The 21,879-nt window shown below is 41.8% G+C and overlaps 1 protein-coding gene across 1 annotated transcript in view; it reads left to right on the top strand.

Annotated features, from left to right (window-relative positions):
- LOC139559987 (protein Wnt-3a) overlaps positions 1-19,557 on the top strand; it is a 33,151-nt gene extending 13,594 nt beyond the window's left edge. The window contains exons 2-4 of the mRNA XM_071376497.1: positions 4,248-4,486; positions 13,151-13,416; positions 13,562-19,557. Of these exons, the coding sequence (XP_071232598.1) occupies positions 4,248-4,486; positions 13,151-13,416; positions 13,562-14,041 (985 nt within the window). The 3' untranslated portion in view covers positions 14,042-19,557. The remainder of the gene's footprint in view (positions 1-4,247; positions 4,487-13,150; positions 13,417-13,561) is intronic.
- Positions 19,558-21,879: the final 2,322 nt, after the last annotated feature.

The following is a 21,879-nucleotide window of genomic DNA, read 5'->3' as shown; positions in this document are numbered from 1 at the left end:
TTTCCAATAGGCTCTGTATGCGATGCGCATGTGATAAATTAGAAACATGACGAACTAACAAAAAGACACACATTTAATTCCACTAAATCATGCAATTTAATCTGTAGACCGATAAGCTTGACCTGTCAAATTTATTTTCAGCAGTTAACCAACTAACGGTTAACTGTTGACATCCTTAGTGTTGATGCCTAATTTGCGTTTATGATCGGCCATATCGGCTATTCATTTTTTAAATGATCTGGTCAGAATGGCGCCTCGAGAGCACCCCACTCCCTCTGTGCTGAAACTAGTGCCGCGCCTGTACGTCCTGAGACTTATGACTGTGTGTATTGTCCAGGCAGGTTCTGTTTGTCTGTCTGGCCTGTTCTGATCTGATCATCTACAGTATACACTCACACAGTAGTCATACAATACTAGCTTTAACCCTACTCATACATGGTCAAACATGAATCAACAGGTAACACCTAAAATAGTATAACCATATTATCAGGCATGGGGAACAGCATAATGCAATACAAAAAGAAGCGCAGCACAATCGTGAGATAAAAACATATACAGTAGTACAGTATCTAAGTAGCTAGCTGGATAGGTTGGAACCATGCCGCTGTTTGTTTTCTTACACCTGCTGACCTCACTCAACACCCACAGAGACATTCACAAGTTCTTCCTGGCAGAACAGAACGTCTACAGGTCAAATTAAAAGCTGTGCCACTTGTTTTCCCTTCTTCCTCCCTCAGTCTTTCCCAGACAAGATCTTATCTGCTCACACTCGCGGAGGGGGCTGTACTTGTGTTGCTGGTTTCACTTGGCATGGTTCAGAAGTCATCACATTCCTGCTCTACATGTTATGGCTATTAGGAGCAAGTGTCTGCGGTGGGTTGTGATGTGGACTCAGGTTTCTGTTGTGCGAGGTCTGCTGTGCTCAGTTTAGCGCCTTAGGGTGCGGATTGACAAGCGCCAAAGAGAGGTCAATTTGGAATAGGAGTTTCCTTGTTTACTGACGTGCTTGCTTTCGTTCATATGTATTGCAGACAAAATGCAGGCCGTGAGGACTTGATATCCTCTCAGACACTTTTAGAGCCTGTTTCCCCCCTGTCTTTCTTTTTGTATTTCTCATATATGATTAACCAGAGGTCTAGTCATGTCTCTGAGCCAAGGAAAATAATATGGGAAAGCCTTTAAAGTGAGCATGACACATTGCTCCGCCATTTGCTCGGGGATATACTTTGGAAAGTACTAAATGGCTACACTTACTCGGTAACCCATTGACGTACGTAGGCTACAGACAAGAGGTTGAAGGCAGACGCATGAGACTGGGTGTATTCAGTTAAGCTTCATTTGTTAGAGCAAACAATATATCTGCTACGTTGACTTGATTTGCGACGCAAACGTCTGGTACACAAGGTCAGCCTGTCTCTCAGGGACGACCTGGGTCTCGGTTCTCCAGTTGCAATGTAACTTAAGCATTACGATGATCGTACCAGTCGCATCGTTATTTCCGAGGCAACGTTTTTAAGTGTTTCCAGGAACAAGCACGCAGAGAGAACGTTCGCTAAGTGCGTCTTTAGCCATTTGTCGACACTGGTAGGATCGACAGAAAAGCAACACTGCTCTCGGATCAGCCTACTCCACTCAAATCTTACCTTAATATTAGAATTATTCCACAGTACTGACGACGGATCAGCTCTTAGACACGTATTATAATCTGTGGCTACAAATATTGAGGCGGCTTAACATGCTTAGCCAATAATAATGCACTAATTGCACACGTCTTGTCACACATCATGAAGCATATTGAGGCAAAAATGACAGGCAGTAGCCTAGTGGCAAAAATAAAACTCAATATGATTTTCATATGATTGAAATATATAGGCCCATGGAGCCAATTTATCTTTTAATGTCGTTTTCTCCGTTTTCATTTGAAGCATTATGTTGTCTGTCACTTGTTTGTAGTAATTGCAAATACTTTGGCACTTTGTATTAGTAGTCAACTTCGTTCTGAAGTTATTGGAGCTTACAGTCAGACAGATGCCTAGCCTAAACATCTTGATTATATATTTAACGGAGATCTTCTGTGAGTAAAGTCACGCGGAAGGGCAAAAAGCATCTAACGATGCACTTTAGCTGCTCTACAAGTCTCTGGATCACTCGTAAATGTGCAAACGTTTTTAAGAGCAACGTTACTAACGAAGCCTCTGGGAAACAGTTTGGCTACTAAAGATACATCGTAAGATGGTTCTAATGACGATCTCAATGCTACGACGTCTCTGGTAAACCTCTCAGTGTAGAGTGATACGGTTAAATCATCTCTTTTTTAGAGTGGAATTTAGAAATGCCTGGGGTGAGACACTGGCTCTGTATGATAATCTTGTTGTTGTGATCACAGAGTGATTACTTCTTTAACATCGTTGCCCAGGTCAACAGATAGTGAGATAATTGAGCTGCACAAGTCCTGCCTGCTCCCACCTGCTCTGGCTTGAGGCCTACTGTCGGAGCCACGTTTGGGAGTGTCAAAAACAGTGAGCGGATATCCCTTCTTTCTATGTACTTGATCTTCTTTTTGTCCAGCTCCTGTTATTTTGGATGAGTGTAAAATTCCCTTGTTCTACTGTTGGAGGTTGGAGCAGATCACTGTGCAAACAAACACTGCACTGTCTGTCTCTGTCATAATGGCCAAATCACTCAGACGTGGATCGCCAGATTACTGTCATCAATAGCAGCTTCAGTGAGGACTGAGTTTACTGCAGAAGGAGCTGTTGACTGGAGTGCCAACAAGGAACTTGTTGCTACTATGCAGTAGTTGCCTTGCCAATGACAATAGGAAGTCAGTTATTAGATCAAAGGTTATGTTACGGTTGTAATATAATACGTTTTTATTCATGGTGAATTGATTAGTATAACAATCCCATTCATAGAATGAGGTTTATCCAATCCTATCGTCTCTATGAGCTGTATTTACCTGAGCTGACAACGATGGATAGTAATTGGAATGGAATTAACCCTAACTGTATGTAGTACTCTGGGAGAGGGTGAATGGAAATAAATGCATGGTGGCTAAATGAAAACAATGTGATGGATTATGAGGAGCAGAGCAGAGGAACAGTGAGTGAGGAGTGAAGGAAAATACTGTATGTTAAAAGCTTGATGTGGAAGTGCATGAGTGTGGTCTGAGTGTATCTTATTAATATATTGTAATACATGGGTGAAATACAGTAGGATATCAACCAAGCACCTATATTGTGGAATGGATAATCGAAGTGACATATATTTGCTATCAATGTGTCCAAAATAGTTCCCCCCCGTGGGGACAATAACGTGTATCAGCTGTTGTTAGAACATAGTGGCCATCATTTAATCTCATGTCATGCTTATGTACATGCTTCCTTTTATCCTCATTGGATGGTTGTCATCCTCCCACTCTCGACCCTCCCACTGACGGTAGTAGGCCACTGTACAAAACAGTGCAAATACAAACTGACTGGAGCTAGATTCACTGGTGCGTTCTTTAGATCAAACAATTACAATTACAGCATGCTGCTTCAAAAGTCTTCTTCAAAAGTACCAATGACATAACATGAGATGACACAGCACCGAGATAGTTGTCACATTTCCATGGTTACGAGCGATGTTAACACCTTAATTGAAAGACACACACACACACACACACAAACACACAGACAGAAAGATATTATCAGAGAACAATCAAGTTTGCACTTGTTGCATCCCAGAATATCCGTCCTCAAAGAGAAAGGGGGATGGATGGATAGATATGTAATTAATACATCCGTCTGAAGTCTCAATGTACAGTTGTACTCTCATTACCCTAAGTCAAGGGCCTGTTTAGCGTGTGGACACTTTAAAAAAGTTGTGGTTTTCTGTAATAACAAGGTGGAGTTTCCAAGTTGTCAACCTAGAGGTCTATGAACCACTTTGGGTTCACGGGGGGACTTTCATCTTTCCTCGTGGCGCGGTTACCTTTGTGGGGTATAGCACTGGGACTGCGGTTTAAATCCACACAAAGGCCAGGTGGCTACAGAGGGGATAGATAGAGGGATAAGGCATTGATGCTTAATGGTAACATCTGATACACACACACACACACACACACACACACACACACACACACACACACACACACACACACACACTGCACGTACACACATAAACACAACATAAACACACAAAGAAAGAGAGACACACACGAGCAGTCAGTATATCATGTCACTGCCTCCTCTCTCCCCATGCAGGTCCCTAGCGGTGGGCCACCAGTACTCGTCCCTGGGCTCCCAGCCCATCCTGTGCGGCTCCATTCCTGGCCTGGTGCCCAAGCAGCTGCGATTCTGCCGGAACTATGTGGAGATCATGCCCAGTGTGGCAGAAGGTGTGAAGATCGGCATCCAGGAGTGCCAGCATCAATTCAGGGGCCGTCGTTGGAACTGCACCACCATCAACGACAAGGCCATCTTCGGACCAGTGCTGGACAAAGGTAATGTATGGTAATAGAATTATAAGAGAATACAGGATACACTCATAAACAGTGGTGTAAAGTACTGAAGTAAAAATACTTAAAAGTACTACTAAAGTATTTGTGGGGGGTATCTGTACTTTACTATTTATATTTTTGACTACTTTTACTTTTACTTCACTACATTCCTTAAGAAAATATTGTTCTTTTTACATTTTCCTTGACACCCAAAAGTACTCGTTACATTTTGAATGCTTAGCAGGACAGGAAAAGAGTCAAATTCACGCACTTATCAAGAGAACATCCCTGGTCATCCCTGCTGCCTCTGATCTGGCGGACTCACTAAACACACATGCTTCGTTGTAAATGATGTCTGAATGTTGGAGTGTGCCCGTGGCTTTCCGTCCAAACAAGAAAATGGTGCCATCTGGTTTGCTAAATGTAAGGAATTTGAAATCATTTATACATTTACTTTTGATACTTAAGTATATTTTCAACCAAATACTTTTAGACTTTTACTCAAGTAGAATTTTCCTGGGTGACTTTTACTTTTACTTGCGTCATTTTCTATTAAGGTATCTTTTCTTTTACTCAAGTATGACAGTTGGGTACTTTTTCCACCGCTGCTCATAAAACACTGCAAACTAGCCATTTTTGGACCAGTGCTTGACAAGGGTAACAACATATCTTGAGAGAAATAGGCACTATAATAAAGCATTTCTCCTACTGGGCTACTCATCCACAGAACAGGACGGCTATGGGTGACAGCCTACATTATACATTTAATAACACTTGAGAACCAAGTCTTAACTGCGAGAACCAAGTCTTAAACCCGTTTGCTACATTAGAAAAAACATTACTGTGCTGTATAATACAAGTGGCAACCAAAGTATTTTCCTGCATGACTTGAATACATGCAGTGAGTGTTTTCCCCGTACCTGTTCCCAAGTTCTTGAAAGAATACTAGTGTACGATAATCATTTCCTTGCCTGTCAATGTTGGTAATGCTTGGCATTTCAAATGAGAAACGATACCGATCCCTGTCTCGACTAAAACTCTACCACTCACTTTAATCAGGGCTGCAACTGGTGTTGATATTGAGAGGATAGAATAAGACCATTGTGTTGTAAGTTGTTGTTATATTAGGTTGTTAATTGATAGATCAAACAAACAACTGTTTTAACTCCATCCTGCCTCAATCAGTGTGTGTGTGTGTGTGTGTGTGTGTGTGTGTGTGTGTGTGTGTGTGTGTGTGTGTGTGTGTGTGTGTGTGTGTGTGTGTGTGTGTGTGTGTGTGTGTGTGTGTGTGTGTGTGTGTGTGTGTGTGTGTGTGTGTGTGTGTGTGTGTGTGTGTGTGTGTGTGTGAGAGAGAGAGAGAGTATCATATGCAATTAAAATCCTTGTTCAAATAGACTTGTGAGAGTCACTCAGCTATGAACTGTTTGAACAGATGAAATGATGTGTATACACACTTTGGGTGGAGAATGTTGTCTTTTGTTGGAATTTTCTCTGGAAGGGAATCCCCTTCAAGCCCCCCCCCCCCCCCCCCCCTCTCACTCCCCTCAGCTTCTATGTGAGGTGTGTAAAATAGGGATGAAGTCAGACCATATAAATGAAATTCAAGCAGAAAATGACGTTTTCTTGTTTCTGTTCCATCATCTCTATTTGAGATTAAGTTAACCGAAGAAGAAGCACCCATATTGTACTCAAAAAAATTTCATCCTTGTATTATTCAGCTGTCATATCATGAAGCTAGTGGATTCTCTGTCTCCACACTGTTGCACTGTGACCCTGGGATTAGTTGCCAGTAGTCAAGGGTAGAGGATGAGCAGAGAGGAGCATGGAGAGGTAATGGAGAGGAGAGGGGGAAGAAGAAAAAGAGAGGGGGGGTCTAAACCTGTCAACTGGGTTTGGAAAAGACTGATGTTTACTAGAGTGGGATGTGGGGTTAGTTGGGGCAATTGCTTTTAATAAACTCTTGAGCCAGTTGTTACATTGATGGAGAAGGCTTGAGCTCAAGTAGGTGGGTAATGATAGGGGTTCACAGTCCCTGGCCTCATTGTGGTGTAAATACCTCCACATCACCCCCATGGCTTCTCTCCCTCCTTGTCTAAATTGCAGGGGCACTGGGTGGAAAGGGGAGGTGGGGAGAGAGGCAGCCGGGCCAGGCTACTCTTTGGGTCTGGGGGGGCTTTAGTAAATCATTTTGATTGGATTAAGGTCAGTGAAGCCCTTAAAAACGTGAGAGGTCAAAGTGGTTGGATTAAGTGTCTTTGTCAGGGTCCGGGGAGAGTGACTGGCGGGGCTCAGGGTCTTTTGATAGGGCTTAGTAAGGGAGAAGTTTCTCATTTCATTTGCTTTGATTGATGCTTGTATTTGTCTGTGCATCGGGTCCATTGTCCTCCGGCAAGGCTAGTGTCTGTTCTGTTTGTCTGCTGAGCAGACGGATGTGTGTTTGTTTCCTCCTTAGGCTTTTTTATTGGGAGAAAGGCTGAAAGGAACCATAGGCCTCAAAAGCTTTGCACCTATCTGTTAGTTAGCCTATTAATACCAATCCCTTGTCTTAACCAGTTTATTGGCAGGCATCCCCCTGAACAGCTTCCAGGCAAAGCTGAGGAAAGAGCAGGACTCAAGTTTGCTCCATCAGATACATAACCTACTGTATATGGCATCACTTAGGTAGGGAAAGGATGACTGAAGGCAAATATGTGTGATTTAGAATGGATTTATACACTGAGGTTACAAAACATTAGGAACATCTTCCTAATATTGAGTTGTAACCCCTTCTACCCGCAGAACAGCCTCAATTTGTCAGGGCATAGACTCTACAAGGTGTCAAAAGCGTTCCACAGGGATGCTGGCCCATGTTGATTCCCATGCTTCACATTGACTGGATGTGCTTTGGGTGGTAGACCATTCTTGATATACACATGGAACTGTTGAGCGTTAAAAACTGTTGAGCGTTAAAAACTGCAGCGTTGCAGTTCTTGACACACTCAAACCGGTGCGTCTGGCACCTACTATCATACCCCCTTCAAAGGCACCTAAATCTTTTGTCTTGCCCATTCATCCTCAAATCCTTGCCCAATCACCCTCAAGCCAGACAATCTATGTCTTCATTGTCTCAAGGCTTGAAAATCCTTCTTTAACCTGTCTCCTCTCCTTCATCTACACTGATTGAAGTGGATTTAAGGTGACATCAGTAAGGGATTAAAGCTTTCACCTGGATTCACCTGGTCAGTCTATGTCATGGAAATGCTTTGTACACTCAGTGTATGACAGAAGAATACACTTATTTGAATAGACACACAGGTTATAAAATGCCCTGAAACACTGAGTGAGTTATTGCTGGTTCTGGCAACAACCCGTTGTACTGATCACACCCTCTCACTATCTCTCCTTTTGTTCAGTACACATCAAACAAACAGTATCATGCAGATGTGCTGTTATGCAAACGTTCTACATAGTATCCGGGTCTATTCGGTTTTGGGACGAGTTTTCCTTGGTGTTTTCCATCATTTGTTTACATGAATGCATGTGGAACCATCCCTATCCGAGAAGCATGACAGAGATTATGGGCAGCCAGTTATCTTTCTCCCTCACGTTAAACTGGAGCTCTTCCTGAGGTCTCTTCGTCTCTTTCACTCTGTCGCTCTCTCTCTCTCTCTCCCTCTCTCTCTCACGCTCTCTCACTCTCTCGCGCTCTCTCACTCTCTCGCACTCTCTCACTCTCTCGCGCTCTCTCACTCTCTCGCGTTCTCTTTCTCTCTCTCCCTCTCTCTCTCTCTCTCTCCCTCCTCTTTCTCTTTCTCTCTCTCTCTCTCTCTCTCTCTCTCTCTCTCTCTCTCTCTCTCTCTCTCTCTCTCTCTCTCTCTCTCTCTCTCTCTCTCTCTCTCTCTCTCTCTCTCTCTCTCTCTCTCTCTCTCTCCACTCTCCGCCCGCCCTGCCCTTGTCACAGGGCCTAGCATACCTCCAGGCTATGTCTGCGTCAGCACTCATTAATTTACATTAACCAAAGTGTCAAAACATGTGCCGCTGGAATCTGTCTGTGATGAAAGGGGAGGCAAACTGTGCAGGTGTTCTCAGTGTGTGTGTGTGTGTGTGTGTGTGTGTGTGCGTGCGTGCGTCGGACAGGACAGGGACATTCGTTGGAGAGCTTGTTTGGCACACTTGGAGTAGGAGAATTAGCCAAACCCTAGCCTAGTGTGACTGATAGAGTTGCTTAGAACAGGGAAGGCCAACAAGAGTGGACAGACAGTCACACGAACACAGACACAAAAGCTCAGTCTCACAGGTATAAACATGCACTGTTAGTCACACCAGTGGATTAAATTCGATGAAAAAGATATTGAGTGTCTTTCTGATAGGCTAGGTCTCCATTATGTAATACCTGTAAGTGAATATGATATGGACTCACAATTAGCAATAATATGTGGTACTGTCCCGATTGTGAATTATAGTTCAGGTAGTCATTTCACAGTTGGACTTTATAGTACTGCAATACTCTCGGGAATAATGTGCCACTGACAACCATAGTCACAAGATTTGGAGAATCAGGATATTTTTACTTGATTGATGGACTGATATATAAAAAATAACTGTCTTAGATGGAAAATAAAGGGCAGTGCATCTGCTTCTATATTCTAAGTGTTCAAATTTCAATGCGTTCAAATGATGCACTTTATATGCTTCTCCTAGGTGCTTAATGCCTCAACTAAACCAAGCAGTGAAAAGGTCAGTCAGGGAATTCAGGTTATGACCCCTGACCTCAGGATGAGAAAGTGTTACAGTTTAGGATGTGCTAAGAGGGCCCTGCTTTTCATAAAGTGCATGTTTCTCCATGCTGGGGGAGGTGAGGTTAGCGCACCATAATATCATTAACTCTGGCTAAGAAAGAAAGAATGGGTGTGGTAAATGGAGTTGATGGGGGGACCTTAGCCCCGCACCCCACTGGGCGCTGCTCGGAGCACAATATCTCCGCAACCATGAGATTAAGCCGGGAGAGAAAGCGCTTTTCCCCATTCACACGCCCTTTAGATTGTTTTATTAAACCATTTGAATAGGGATTTCCCAGTCTGCCGACATGCGGGGTCTGGCCAACGCATAGTTCTCTGTTGCTATGACTTAACTTGGTCCCCACTAATCACTGGCGAGGGCAGAATTCATATAAAATATCTGGGGCCATTGTGGGGCTAACGCGGCGTGACAGTGGCAGCACAATAGGGGATTCAGCCCCCCAGCAGGTCGTTGGGACCACTTGCCATGCCAGGGTCCGGCAAACTATGATAGGGGGGGTCACAAGTAATCAGTCCACTTAGGCTGGGCACCCCCCGACACATTCTGTTCCAGGTAAGCCCTGGTCTGTCCCACCCACCACCCACCCCTAGATGTCAGGACCTAGTTCTTTTTTCTCTGTCTCTCCTTCTTTTTCTCATCTTGTCCCCAGAGATCTTATTTTCCTTTCTTTTGGTCTCATCCCTCCATTTCTCCCTCCTCTCTCCCCCTTTCTTTGCTCCGCGGCATCATTGTCAGTAAGCCGTAAGGGTTTGACCCGTGGTTTATTGGCTTCCTGATAATAAAATAGAAAAGACACCCTCCCAAGCTTTAGACCATTCATACCTCCAACTACCAGCCACCACCTAGTGACTGCTTCAGGGTAATGGAATAAGAAGACGGTCACCATGAACTGTGCTGTCATTTGTAAAGTTCTATCTGTCCGTTTCAAAGGAAGACATTTTCTGATGAGGTTCAAGCAAATAGATTAGCCCTTTACTCTGTTTTTATTCTGTTTTCCCCCCATCCGCGGTGTATATATATCACACAATTTCAAAACATTATGAGCAAGGAGCTGCGAAGGATATTAGAGATACTGGGGATAAGGTTGGGTAACACTTCTTTGGATAGTCCATCTATAGATACTCAATAAACTCTCAGTAACATGTCAACTGGACTATAGACGTTCAACTAATCTATACTAGACTGTTAAGTCGTCCTCATCCTTCCCGTCCGAAATAGTTTGTGCATATATTATGACGACACTTTGGTCACATTTTGTGACACATTTTGGTATTAGGTTCGTTTTTTTTAATGATGTTCGTGCACACCCCAAATTCTTTTGGAGTACTTCGGTAGCCGAAGTCTACGCCCCTTCATCGGTCATTGGTCAACAGTAGGGATTCTTCAATGAAGTGATTGTTGTCGTTTAATGATAGACGACTCGTTTTCATGCACATTTTTTCACTTCAGAAATACTGCACCAAACATCTTAGTTAAATGAAAAATCGCACGACTAACATCTACTGGGCAAAACATCAAAATGAATGACAGATTTCTTGACTTATTTACGATTAATTCTGACTATGTTGAGGAAGTGTATACTGGCTACAGCGTCTCAAGATGGACAAAATACCATTGGCACTTTTTTCAATTGAAATATAATAAATCTTGTTTTTCAAGCGAAGGTCTTTTAAGGGAGTGTGCGTGCACACTCATTCGGTTCGCCTAGCTGAGTTCGTCTAGGCACCAGCCGAACCGAAGCATGCGGAAGCCTTTAGTTTCAATGCTGAGATGCGACATCCCAGAGTAAACTATAATAGTGCTTGGTACAGTCCTGCTAAGGGAGGGTGTGATGGAGAATGGATGCCAGTAAACCTCTGTTGCATCATTGTTCTTAATGCCCCTTATTCCTCAAACTGGTTGAAACCTGCAGCCTGGGAGGAGCTCACACAGTACCTACTCCCCATAGTCATTTACTTATCTCTCTCTCACTCCCCCCCCAACTTGTTCACTCTTTCTCTCCCTCTCCAACTCCCTCCCTTTTTCTCTCTCTTTTTTCAGTTTCTTGTCCAACTCTCTCACTCTTTCTCTCATTTTCCCTCCCGTCATCCTTTTGCTCTCCTTTTCCCTGTTCCTCTCGCTCTCTTCCCCTTTACTATCCTCTCTCCCTGGCTGTCTCTCTGTTCTTGTCATTGTGCAAGACCATACAAGACCTAAGCACATATATCCAGGGAATCCTTCCTGTCATAAGGGATCCTGTAAAAATCAGGGACAGTGGAACGTCAACGAGACCTCAGTGAAACATTGCACCTCATATTAAATGGTTATAGTTTGACATGTACGACACATCCCTGAACCTTCCCCCTCTCTCTCTCTCTTTCTCTCTCTCTCTCTCTCTCTCTCTCTCTCTCTCTCTCTCTCTCTCTCTCTCTCTCTCTCTCTCTCTCTCTCTCTCTCTCTCCTCTTTCTCCCTGTTGTGTCTCGGCTTAGTCTTATAGTGTGAGGCCATTTTCCTAACCTTTCAAAAGCTTAATTGAGTCTGTTAATTATAGTCCTGTCAGGCCTGTCTCTTCCTCTCATCTCCCTGGAAGTTTCTGATGATGAGTCATCAGTAAACTATGTCAGACAGACAGAGACCTCCCTCCCTCTATCGCTTGCTCTCTCCCTCCCTCTCTCACCACACGCACACACACCCAAGACAGATGACTGTCCTTGATTGCTCAAGCAGATCAGATTGGATTGGATTGAAGTGTATTGGCATGCCAATCAACATAGTCATACATTGCAGATGTCTATGACACTGTCTATGGAATGTGTATGGATCGGAGCTTGATGGAGCATTGTTTCACGAACAAGCGTGGCCTAATGATTACGTAAATGGAATATTTGCCTTGGTAGGGTTGATGTGTGACATTTACAGTATTATATAGTATTATACAGGACAGTACAGAAAAGTAGCAGGTGCCAGCATCATCGTTCGGTAGACACTGATCTGAATTCCTACGTGCTTTTTGAGATACATTAATGGGTACATTCCAGCAAAGTTATTGGTAACAATTTATCATTATATGCGCTGCCATGGTTTCAGATGTATGGACCTGTATGTAAACCATATAGATGTAGGATCTTAATTTGAGCTGGTTTGCTACCGCAGGAAAATAATCCTTCAGCAACAGGAAATGTGGATTTGTCACGATCCTCTTCCTGAAAATGACTGGACCAAAGCGCAGCGTCGTACGTGTTCATGATATTTTATTAAATCAGAACACTAGAACAAAAATGACAAAGAGAAAAATGAACAACTACTACAACTACCCACAAAACACAGGTAGGAAAAGGCTGCCTAAGTCTGATTACCAATCAGAGACAACGATAGACAGCTGCCTCTGATTGAGAACCACACCCGGCCAAACACAAAGAAATAGAAAACATAGAAATAAAGAAACTAGAATGCCCACCCTAGTCACACCCTGGCCTAACCAAAATAGAGAATAAAAGCCTCTCTATGGCCAGGGCGTGACAGGATTATTATGATGGACATTGATGGACATTTATGATGGACATTTAATGGACATGTTTGTAGGGGTTGATACATTTCTCATCAGGGCAAATCAAGTCTGAAATTTCAAAGTGGAAATTGCAAACTTTAGAAGACTTTTTAAAACTGAAATACACTACAATTTTGCATTTCCTGCTTTGTGGGAAAATTTGCAGCCACAAAAGAGTGATCAAATTTAGATCCTACATCTGTATGAACTATACTCATTCACAAACAGAGATCCTTCACACAAGAACTGAGCTGCTTACAAGCAGCGCTGCGTAAAGACCTATGTGGTTGTTCACGTCTGTAAGAATGCACCCATACGATAGAAATATATATCTGACATCTACTTCTCCCTCTCTTTACAGCCACGCGTGAGTCAGCATTCGTTCATGCCATCGCATCAGCTGGTGTGGCATTCGCGGTGACACGGTCCTGTGCAGAGGGTTCGGCCACCATCTGTGGTTGTGACACGCGCCACAAGGGTCCGCCCGGCGAGGGCTGGAAGTGGGGCGGCTGCAGCGAGGACGTGGAGTTCGGCAGTATGGTGTCCCGGGAGTTTGCAGACGCCCGTGAGAACCGGCCCGATGCGCGCTCCGCCATGAACCGCCACAACAACGAGGCGGGACGAACAGTAAGACATTTTCTCTCTCTCTCTCTCTCTCTGCATCACTGATAATATCAGCCTTATGGATTAAACATTCATAAAGATCCCCAAGTGTTAGTTAGACTTAACATTCATTAAAATAATTGCATCCCTGCGTCTATCTCTCCCTCAGTCTCTGAATGACAACATGTTTCTGAAGTGTAAGTGCCACGGCCTGTCCGGCAGCTGTGAGGTGAAGACATGCTGGTGGTCCCAGCCTGACTTCAGAGTGATTGGAGACTACATGAAGGACAAGTATGACAGTGCTTCAGAGATGGTGGTGGAGAAGCACAAGGAGTCCCGTGGCTGGGTGGAGACGTTGAGAAGCAAGTACAACTTCTTCAAACCACCCACGGAGCGAGACCTGGTCTACTATGAGAGCTCGCCCAACTTCTGCGAACCCAACCCAGAAACAGGCTCGTTCGGGACACGCGATCGCACCTGTAACTTGACGTCGCACGGCATCGACGGCTGCGATTTGCTGTGCTGTGGCCGGGGACACAACACCCAGACGGAGAAACGGAAGGAGAAGTGCCACTGTATCTTCCATTGGTGCTGCTACGTCAGCTGCCAGGAGTGTGTTCGAGTCTACGATGTTCACACCTGCAAATAGATAGGGCCTCTGGCACCACTCTTTCCGCACCTCACCCCAATTTTTTTTTTTAAGACTTCAACATATAAAACAAGAAGCTACTGTACGAGTCGGGCTCAGAGAACTTGAGAGGCTTTGATTTGACTTTGATCAAGCGTTAACCGACTCAGCTTTAGTACAGTCAGCTAGTAGGCAAAAATATATAGCCGCCTGTCATGTGATGCAGTGGATTCAGCCTCAGTCTTAGAATGCTGAGGTAGTTCTAGAACACAGAGGTGCACCCATGGAGGCTCCATTCAGACAAACAACATGATGATGTTGATGATGTTGATGAACACCATCTCATCGATAGAGGCAAAAGAGGAGACCATTACAGAGTGGGCTGATTGTAGCCAAGGAGGGACTTCAAGTGATTTCCAGAAAGGTGTTTCAAGGTATTGGTTTCCTGACACAAGAAAAGAGAACTGTAGGTTTTATACTGGCTATATAAACTGTGCTGTTAACAAGCACCATATTGGTGAATTATCTGTGTACTCTGTGTCGTCACCTTCATGTAGAGCAGAACAGCACTGTCTAAACCTTTGGGACACCATACAATCTATGATGAACATGTCATATTTTTCTATTCCCACTAGATAGGCCAGCAGCAAAGTAAAAATTGGCTATATTGTAAAAATGTATGAAAACAAAATGTATATTTTTTATCTTAATTCAAGGTTACGGTTAGGCATAAGGTTAGCAGCATGGTTAAAGTTAGGGTTAGGTTCAGATTTAAAATCAGATTTGAGGAAGATAAATGGTAGAAATTGGACTTTGCCGCTTGCCCAGATAGTGACAACAGTATTTTTCTAAATATTCTGTGGTACTCTCTGCTCGCCACCCTCATGGTGTTATTTTTTAAATAAAATGCGTATGAGTTTATATATCTAAAAAAACAACATTTCTGAGCTATGTTCTCAACTTTGTATTACCATAACCAGGTTTCCATCCAACCTTTTTATTTGCTTAAAGTTCATGTCGGATATAAAAATGTAATGAAAGGCCTGATGGAAACAGCACATTTGCCGGTAAACTTTCCAAATGTCGACAAAACAAAATACTTTAGACAATGTGCAAACTTTTTGTGTTGCTAAAATTAATGATGCAAAGAAATGGCAGTGGAAATGCTTTTATCTTGGAGACACGCGATGACTTGTTGTGTGGTCCTCCCAATACGACTTGGAAAAGAATGCCATTTATTAGGCTTCAGATTAAATAAATTATGATGAACTTCACAGGGGGGTGAAAGCGCACCGTGATGAGCTTGATGCTCCTTTCCAATAAATATCAAGATACTTATTCTGGTGACATGATGATCGATGCTTGGCTACCGTTTGACAAATAAAAATAATCTGCTATTTTGTCCGTAATAATCTCATCATGTAGGCTATACCCACATTGTATCTGCAAGCTGTTGGCTAGAGCGTGCCAATACCAGAGTAGGCACATTCGCTATATAACGCAACATTTTTTGTGACAAAACGATCAGTAGAGTTGAAAATGTGATGGAAACCCATTTAACTTGTATGGGAATTCAACCACGAGAGTATGTTTTATGTGTACTACGTCATCACGTACAGACTTTTATCTGCAACAAGTCAATTTGATGGAAACACATATCTGGTGGGAAAATTTGCATATTTTATTTATGCATATTTTAGAATATTCGCATGAAAATCTGTCATCAATTGGATGGAAACCTAGCTATTGATACACTCAAGAGCACATGTTCTACTCAACATTTGTGGTATTTAAGTGGTAACTAACTTTTCGACTGTGTGAATGGGATTTTTTATGTTAAATATAGATCTAGTGTTAACTTGTTACTAATGTTGGGGTTAGAATGCAATTGTACCTAAGTGAATGTTGTTTTTCCATTTCATGTGTTCTCAAATCCTCTGGCTTTTTTTATCTGTGGTATTAATTGGGATTATTCTGATCTCAAAAAGCCCATGAGCACAAATCAACCAAACAACAGGTTTGAAATTAAGAATATTAAGAAAGCATTGACGTTTATCCCTATACATTGTAATATAAATGTCTCATCGGAACTTTGCTACAAGAGGTTTGGCCACAGTACGGTCGATGATAAAACAAAGTATAGCCCAAAGACAAATTACTTTCAGCTGGAGGAGCATGAGGTGGTCAGTCTAAAGTGAGTTTGAAAGTTCAGCACTTGTGTCTAGTTGAAGAGTACGAAGCTTATTCTCCTCGTTTTTATCAGTGTTAGTAACGTTCACCGAAACACAGTGTGTATATCACCACGTGACCTGGTGCAGACAAACCCATGCTATTTAGTGTTTGAGAATGAACGTTTGTGAAAGGGAATTGCCCACTAGAATAATTCCGTTTTTTTTGTTATGCCCATGAATGCACGTATGCTATGTTATCTGTAAGCTATTACTTATTGTAATCTGAAATGCTCCTCAGCGTATACTTTGTATGTCATGAACAGCAATCTGATGGCAAGTGGTAACCCAGATGCAGTTGCTGTAAAAAAATGACCAAAAACTGTGTATCTGATTCTGATTCCTGGCTTATTCTTTCTCCTCCAACCATAGAAATAGCAGCATCACTGAAACTATCAAGACTTTCCCCTTTGTATGCTGCTAATTATTAACATGTATGTATGTACAGTGCCTTCAGAAAGTATTCATATCTCTTGACTTATTCCACATTTTGTTGTGTTACAGTTTGAATTATAAATATATATTTTTTCTCACCCATCTACACACAATACCCAATAATGACAAAGTGAAAATATATGTTTTAAATATAGCAAATTTAATGAAAATGAAATACAGAATTATCTCATTTCCATAAGTATTCACACCCCTGAGTCAATACATGTTATAATCACCTTTGGCAGCGATTACAGCTGTGAGTCTTTCTGGGTAAGTCTCTAAGAGCTTTGCACACCTGGATTGTACAATATTTGCCCATCATTTTTTTCAACATTCTTCAAGCTCTGTCAAATTGAATGTTGATCATTGCTAGAAACAAATATTTTCGGGACTTGCCATAGAATTTCAAGCAGATTTAAGTCAAAATTGTAAATCGGCCACTGAGGAACATTCACTGTCTTCTTGGTAAGCATCTCCAATGTAGATTTGGCCTTGTGCTTTTAGGTTATTGTCCGACTGAAAGGTGAATTCATCTCCCAGTGTCTGTTGGAAAGCAGACTGAATCAAAGGCGAGTTCAACATGGCTTCTGTTTGCAGGGAACATGTTGCCAGAGTAACAATTTCAGTTGAACGATTTTAATGAACATTCAAAAATGTTATGGTGAAATATCAAACAGCTACTTTTTGTAATGATTACTGTGGCCTTTTAGCGACAATATTCAACCTGAAAACGACTTAGCTATTCCTACTAAATATAGTAGAAATTATACATGGCCTCTTCATTATTTTAGCGGCATTTTAGACCTGAAACAGACACTTATGTTCGCCGCACACTATCTTCTCAGACTGTTAGCTAACGTTAGCGAATGGTCGCGGCTAACACAAAACAAATGGAATATGTCAGCTAACGTTAGCCAACATTTGCAAACTATTTCCCTTGTTGAATACACCACAGCCTTTCCTCTAGGAAAACCACTATGCTTGAAAATATGCAGAGTGGTACTCAGTAATGTGTTGTGTTGGATTTGCCCCAAACATAACACTTTGTATTCAGTAGAAAAAGTTAACTGCTTTGCCTCATTTCCTGCAGTATTACTTTAGTGCCTTGTTGCAAACAGGATGCATGTTTTGGAATATTTTTATTCTGTACAGGCTTCCTTCTTTTCACTCTGTCAATTAGGTTAGCATTGTGGAGTAACTACAATGTTGTTGATCAATGCTCAGTTTTCCACTATCACAGCCATTAAACTCTATAACTGTTTTAAAGTCACCATTGGCCTCATGGTGAAATCCCTGAGTGGTTTCTTTCCTCTCCAGCAACTGAGTTAGGAACGACGCCTGTATCTCTGTAGTGACTGGGTGTGACTGGGTGTATTGATACACCATCCAAAGTGTACTTAATAACTTCACCATGCTTCACCAAGGGGTTGGATACTCATTGGCTCTAGACATTTCAGCTCTTCATTTTGAATGAATTGGTTAAAAAAAAATATATAATATTCCACTTTGACTTTATGTGGTATTGTATGTGACAAACAAATCTCAATTTAATCCATTTCAAATTCAGGCTGTAACACAACAAAATGTGGAAAAGATCAAGCGGTGAGAATACTTTCATAAGGAACTGTATGTTTATGTATGTTATTATTCTTTCTATGAAAGAAAGTGTTTAGACTTAGTTTGAACAACAATGTGAAGTTTTCTACTAATTAATTCATTTTGCATATAGACAGCATAGACATGTATGTACATTAACCAAATAGACATATTTTGATAAGTATTGTTTGCTATTCTTTGTTTTGGTTGGGGAATCATGTATTGACTGGTCCAACTGTTAATTCACAATTATGTAGAGCATTTGCTTAGATGAACTACTCATTGCTTGGACAAATCTGACACCTGTTTCACAGGTCTACTGTACATCAGTACACCTATATCATGTGAGATCAAATGCAAAATAATATTCATACCTTTTGCAGAACAAAAATTACACTACTGAACCTTAAATCAGGAGTTATGAAGACCATAAGGAGCAAAGAACTTCAGCAATAGTGTTGCTGGTTCCAGAAGCTCCTGAGAAATAGTAAAGGTTGATGGTTAATGAAATAGTCAACTATATATTTTCTGTCTCAGGCATGTGTAGCTCTCACCATGTCCATCTTCCATAGACTTAGACATTCCTCATACATTGACCCTATCACGGTTCACATTATATGACTTTTTGACTATGATAAACTACTGAGCAACCATTGTTGATACCAGATGTGCTTTTCTGCATTTATATTTCATTTAATGTTTTGTCTGTCTGTCTGTCTGTCTGTCTGTCTGTCTGTCTGTCTGTCTGTCTGTCTGTCTGTCTGTCTGTCTGTCTGTCTGTCTGTCTGTCTGTCTGTCTGTCTGTCTGTCTGTCTGTCTGTCTGTCTGCCTGCCTGCCTGCCTGTCTGTCTGCCTGTCTGTCTGTCTGTCTGTCTGTCTGTCTGTCTGTCTGTCTGTCTGTCTGTCTGTCTGTCTGTCTGTCTGTCTGTCTGTCTGTCTGTCTGTCTGTGTCTGTGTAAACAATTTGCTGATGTTATAAACGTTTTCTTATGGTCTTTAAATCCAAAGTTTTGTACAAATTAGTTTTTGTGTTTTTATGGATTTCTAAAGTCTGATGTTTTTATGATTATTTATTTTACCGTAAATGTATATATTAGTAAGTAAGAGTATATATTTGCAGATAAAATCCTTTTTCGAGACAGTGTTGTTACTTCTAGCACTGTAACAGTTTTACCTCAATGTCTGTTTTAAAACTGATTGTACACAGGATACTGTTTGTCCTATTGTCTGTACTAGATTGATAGATGTTAACTTTATAATAACATAATAAAACAACATAAAAACTACAAACATGGAGTCACTTTAAATTCATTTTTTTCTATATAGGCCTAGTCTCATAGGATACACATTTCCATGCAGAATGATTGGTAACAGTGTGGGTGGGGTACTTCCATGTCACCATCCTCTTTCCATCAACCACAAACGTGTTTACAGTGAACAAAAAAATATATATGTAACGTCGGTGGTCTCGACGTTGAAATAAAAGATCCCAGAAATGTTCCATATGCACAAAAAGCTTATTTCTCTCAAATGTTGAGTACAAATTTGTTTACATCCCTGTTAGTGAGCATTTCTTCTTTGCCAAGATAATCCATCCACCTAACAGCTGTGGCATATCAAGAAGCTGAATAAACAGCATGATCATTACACAGGTGCACCTTGTGCTGGGGACAATAAAAGATGTGTAGTTTTGTGAACACAAAACATTGCCACAAGTTGAGGGAGCGTGCAATTGGCAAACTGACTGCAAGAATGTCCACCAGAGCTGTTGCCAAATAATTTAACGTTAATTTCTCTACCATAAGCCTCCTCCAACATTGTTTTAGAGAATTTGGCAGTATGTCCAACCGACTTCTCAACCACTGACCACGTGTAACCATCCACATCCGGCTTCTTCACTTGCGGAATTCTCTGAGACCAGCCACCCAGACAGCTGTTGAAAGTGTGGGTTTGCACAACCAAAGATTGTCTGCACAACCAAAGATTGTCTGAACAAACTGTCAGAAACCGTCTCAGGGAAGCTCATCTGCATGCTCGTCATCCTCACCAGATCTTGACCTGACCGTAGTTCGGCATCGTAACCGACTTCAGTGGGCAAATGCTCACCTTCGATGGCCACTGGCATGCGGTAGAAGTGTGCTCTTCATGAATGAATCCCGGTTTCATCTGTACAGGGCAGATAGCAGACAGCACGACACATCTGCTTTTCATAGAGTTGATCATGCTGTTTGTTGATTGTGGCCTGTGGAATATTGTCCCACTCCTCTTCCATGGCGTCGTATGAGCGACGGTTTACTGATGTCAACGTTGTGAACAGAGTTCCCCATGGTGGGGTTGGGGTTATGGTATGGGTAGACATAGCTATGGACAATGAACACAATTGTCACAATTGTCTGCCACCGTCACCTCATGTTTCTGCATGATAATGCACGGCCCCATGTCGTAAGTATCTGTACACAATTCCTGGAAGCTAAAAATGTACCAGTTCTTCCATGGCCTGCATACTCACCAGACATGTCACCCATTGACCATGTTTGGGATGCTCTGGATAGCTGTGTACGACAACGTGTTCCAATTCCTGCCAATATCCAGCAACTTCGCACAGCCATTGAAGAGGAGTGGGACAACATTCCACAGGCCACAATCAACAGCCTGATCAACTCTATGAGAAGGAGATGTGTAATGCTGCATGAGGCAAATTGTGGTCACAGCAGATGCTGACTGGTTTTCTGATCCACGCCCCTACCTTTTTTTAAAGGAATCTTTGACCAACAGATGCATATCTGTATTCCCAGTCGTGAAATCCATAGATTAGGGCTTACTGAATTTATTTCAATTGACTGATTTAACAGTGAAGGCAGTCCTGTCACCACCCCATTCCTAAAAATGATGTTGACTCATGTAGAGGTGAAATCATGCTTGACTGATGACAACTATAAATACAGAGAAAATAAACAAAAAGAAATCTGGCCGTAAAACAGATCACACTGTTTTCTTTCTCGCCTAAAATCTTACCATGTGCAGGATGGATGCATCTGGCATTACAAAAACAACAAGACAGGTCTCCAGAATACTGTTTTTTCATTCACTATATTGCAGCATTGAGCATAGAGATACAGTAAAAATTCCAAACTTTGGAGAGAGGAGAAGATTGATCAATTTGATGAAACATCAAAAAAATTGGCCGAGCTGAAGACATCTATATCAGTTCTCTAATACTGGACTACTAAAGGCCCAGTGCACTACTTTTGTGATTTAAAAAAACAAAACAAATGTATTTGAGTGTTTACCAGCATCTGTAACTTAAGTCTGATAATTATCAGACTCAACAAAAAAGTGAATCTAATAATACTTGTGGAACTTAAAAATACTTTCTTGATATATGTTTTCCAGTTTCTTTAAATACTTTGCAAATGCAACTTATTTCTATGTGAAAACTGAAATGGTCTCTTTACTTCTTTTCCATAGACACTCTTATCCAGAGTAACTTACTGAGTAATTTCCTTACTGGTCCCCTCTGGGAATTGAACCCACAACCCTAGCACTGCAAGGGCCATGCTCTATAAACTTAGCCACATCATCACAAACCACTTGATGTCT

The sequence above is a fragment of the Salvelinus alpinus genome, chromosome 30 (genome assembly GCF_045679555.1).
Source record: "Salvelinus alpinus chromosome 30, SLU_Salpinus.1, whole genome shotgun sequence".
Classification (NCBI taxonomy): Eukaryota; Metazoa; Chordata; class Actinopteri; order Salmoniformes; family Salmonidae; genus Salvelinus; species Salvelinus alpinus.
Note: the sequence above shows the minus strand (reverse complement) of the source record. Positions and strands in the feature narration are given on the sequence as shown.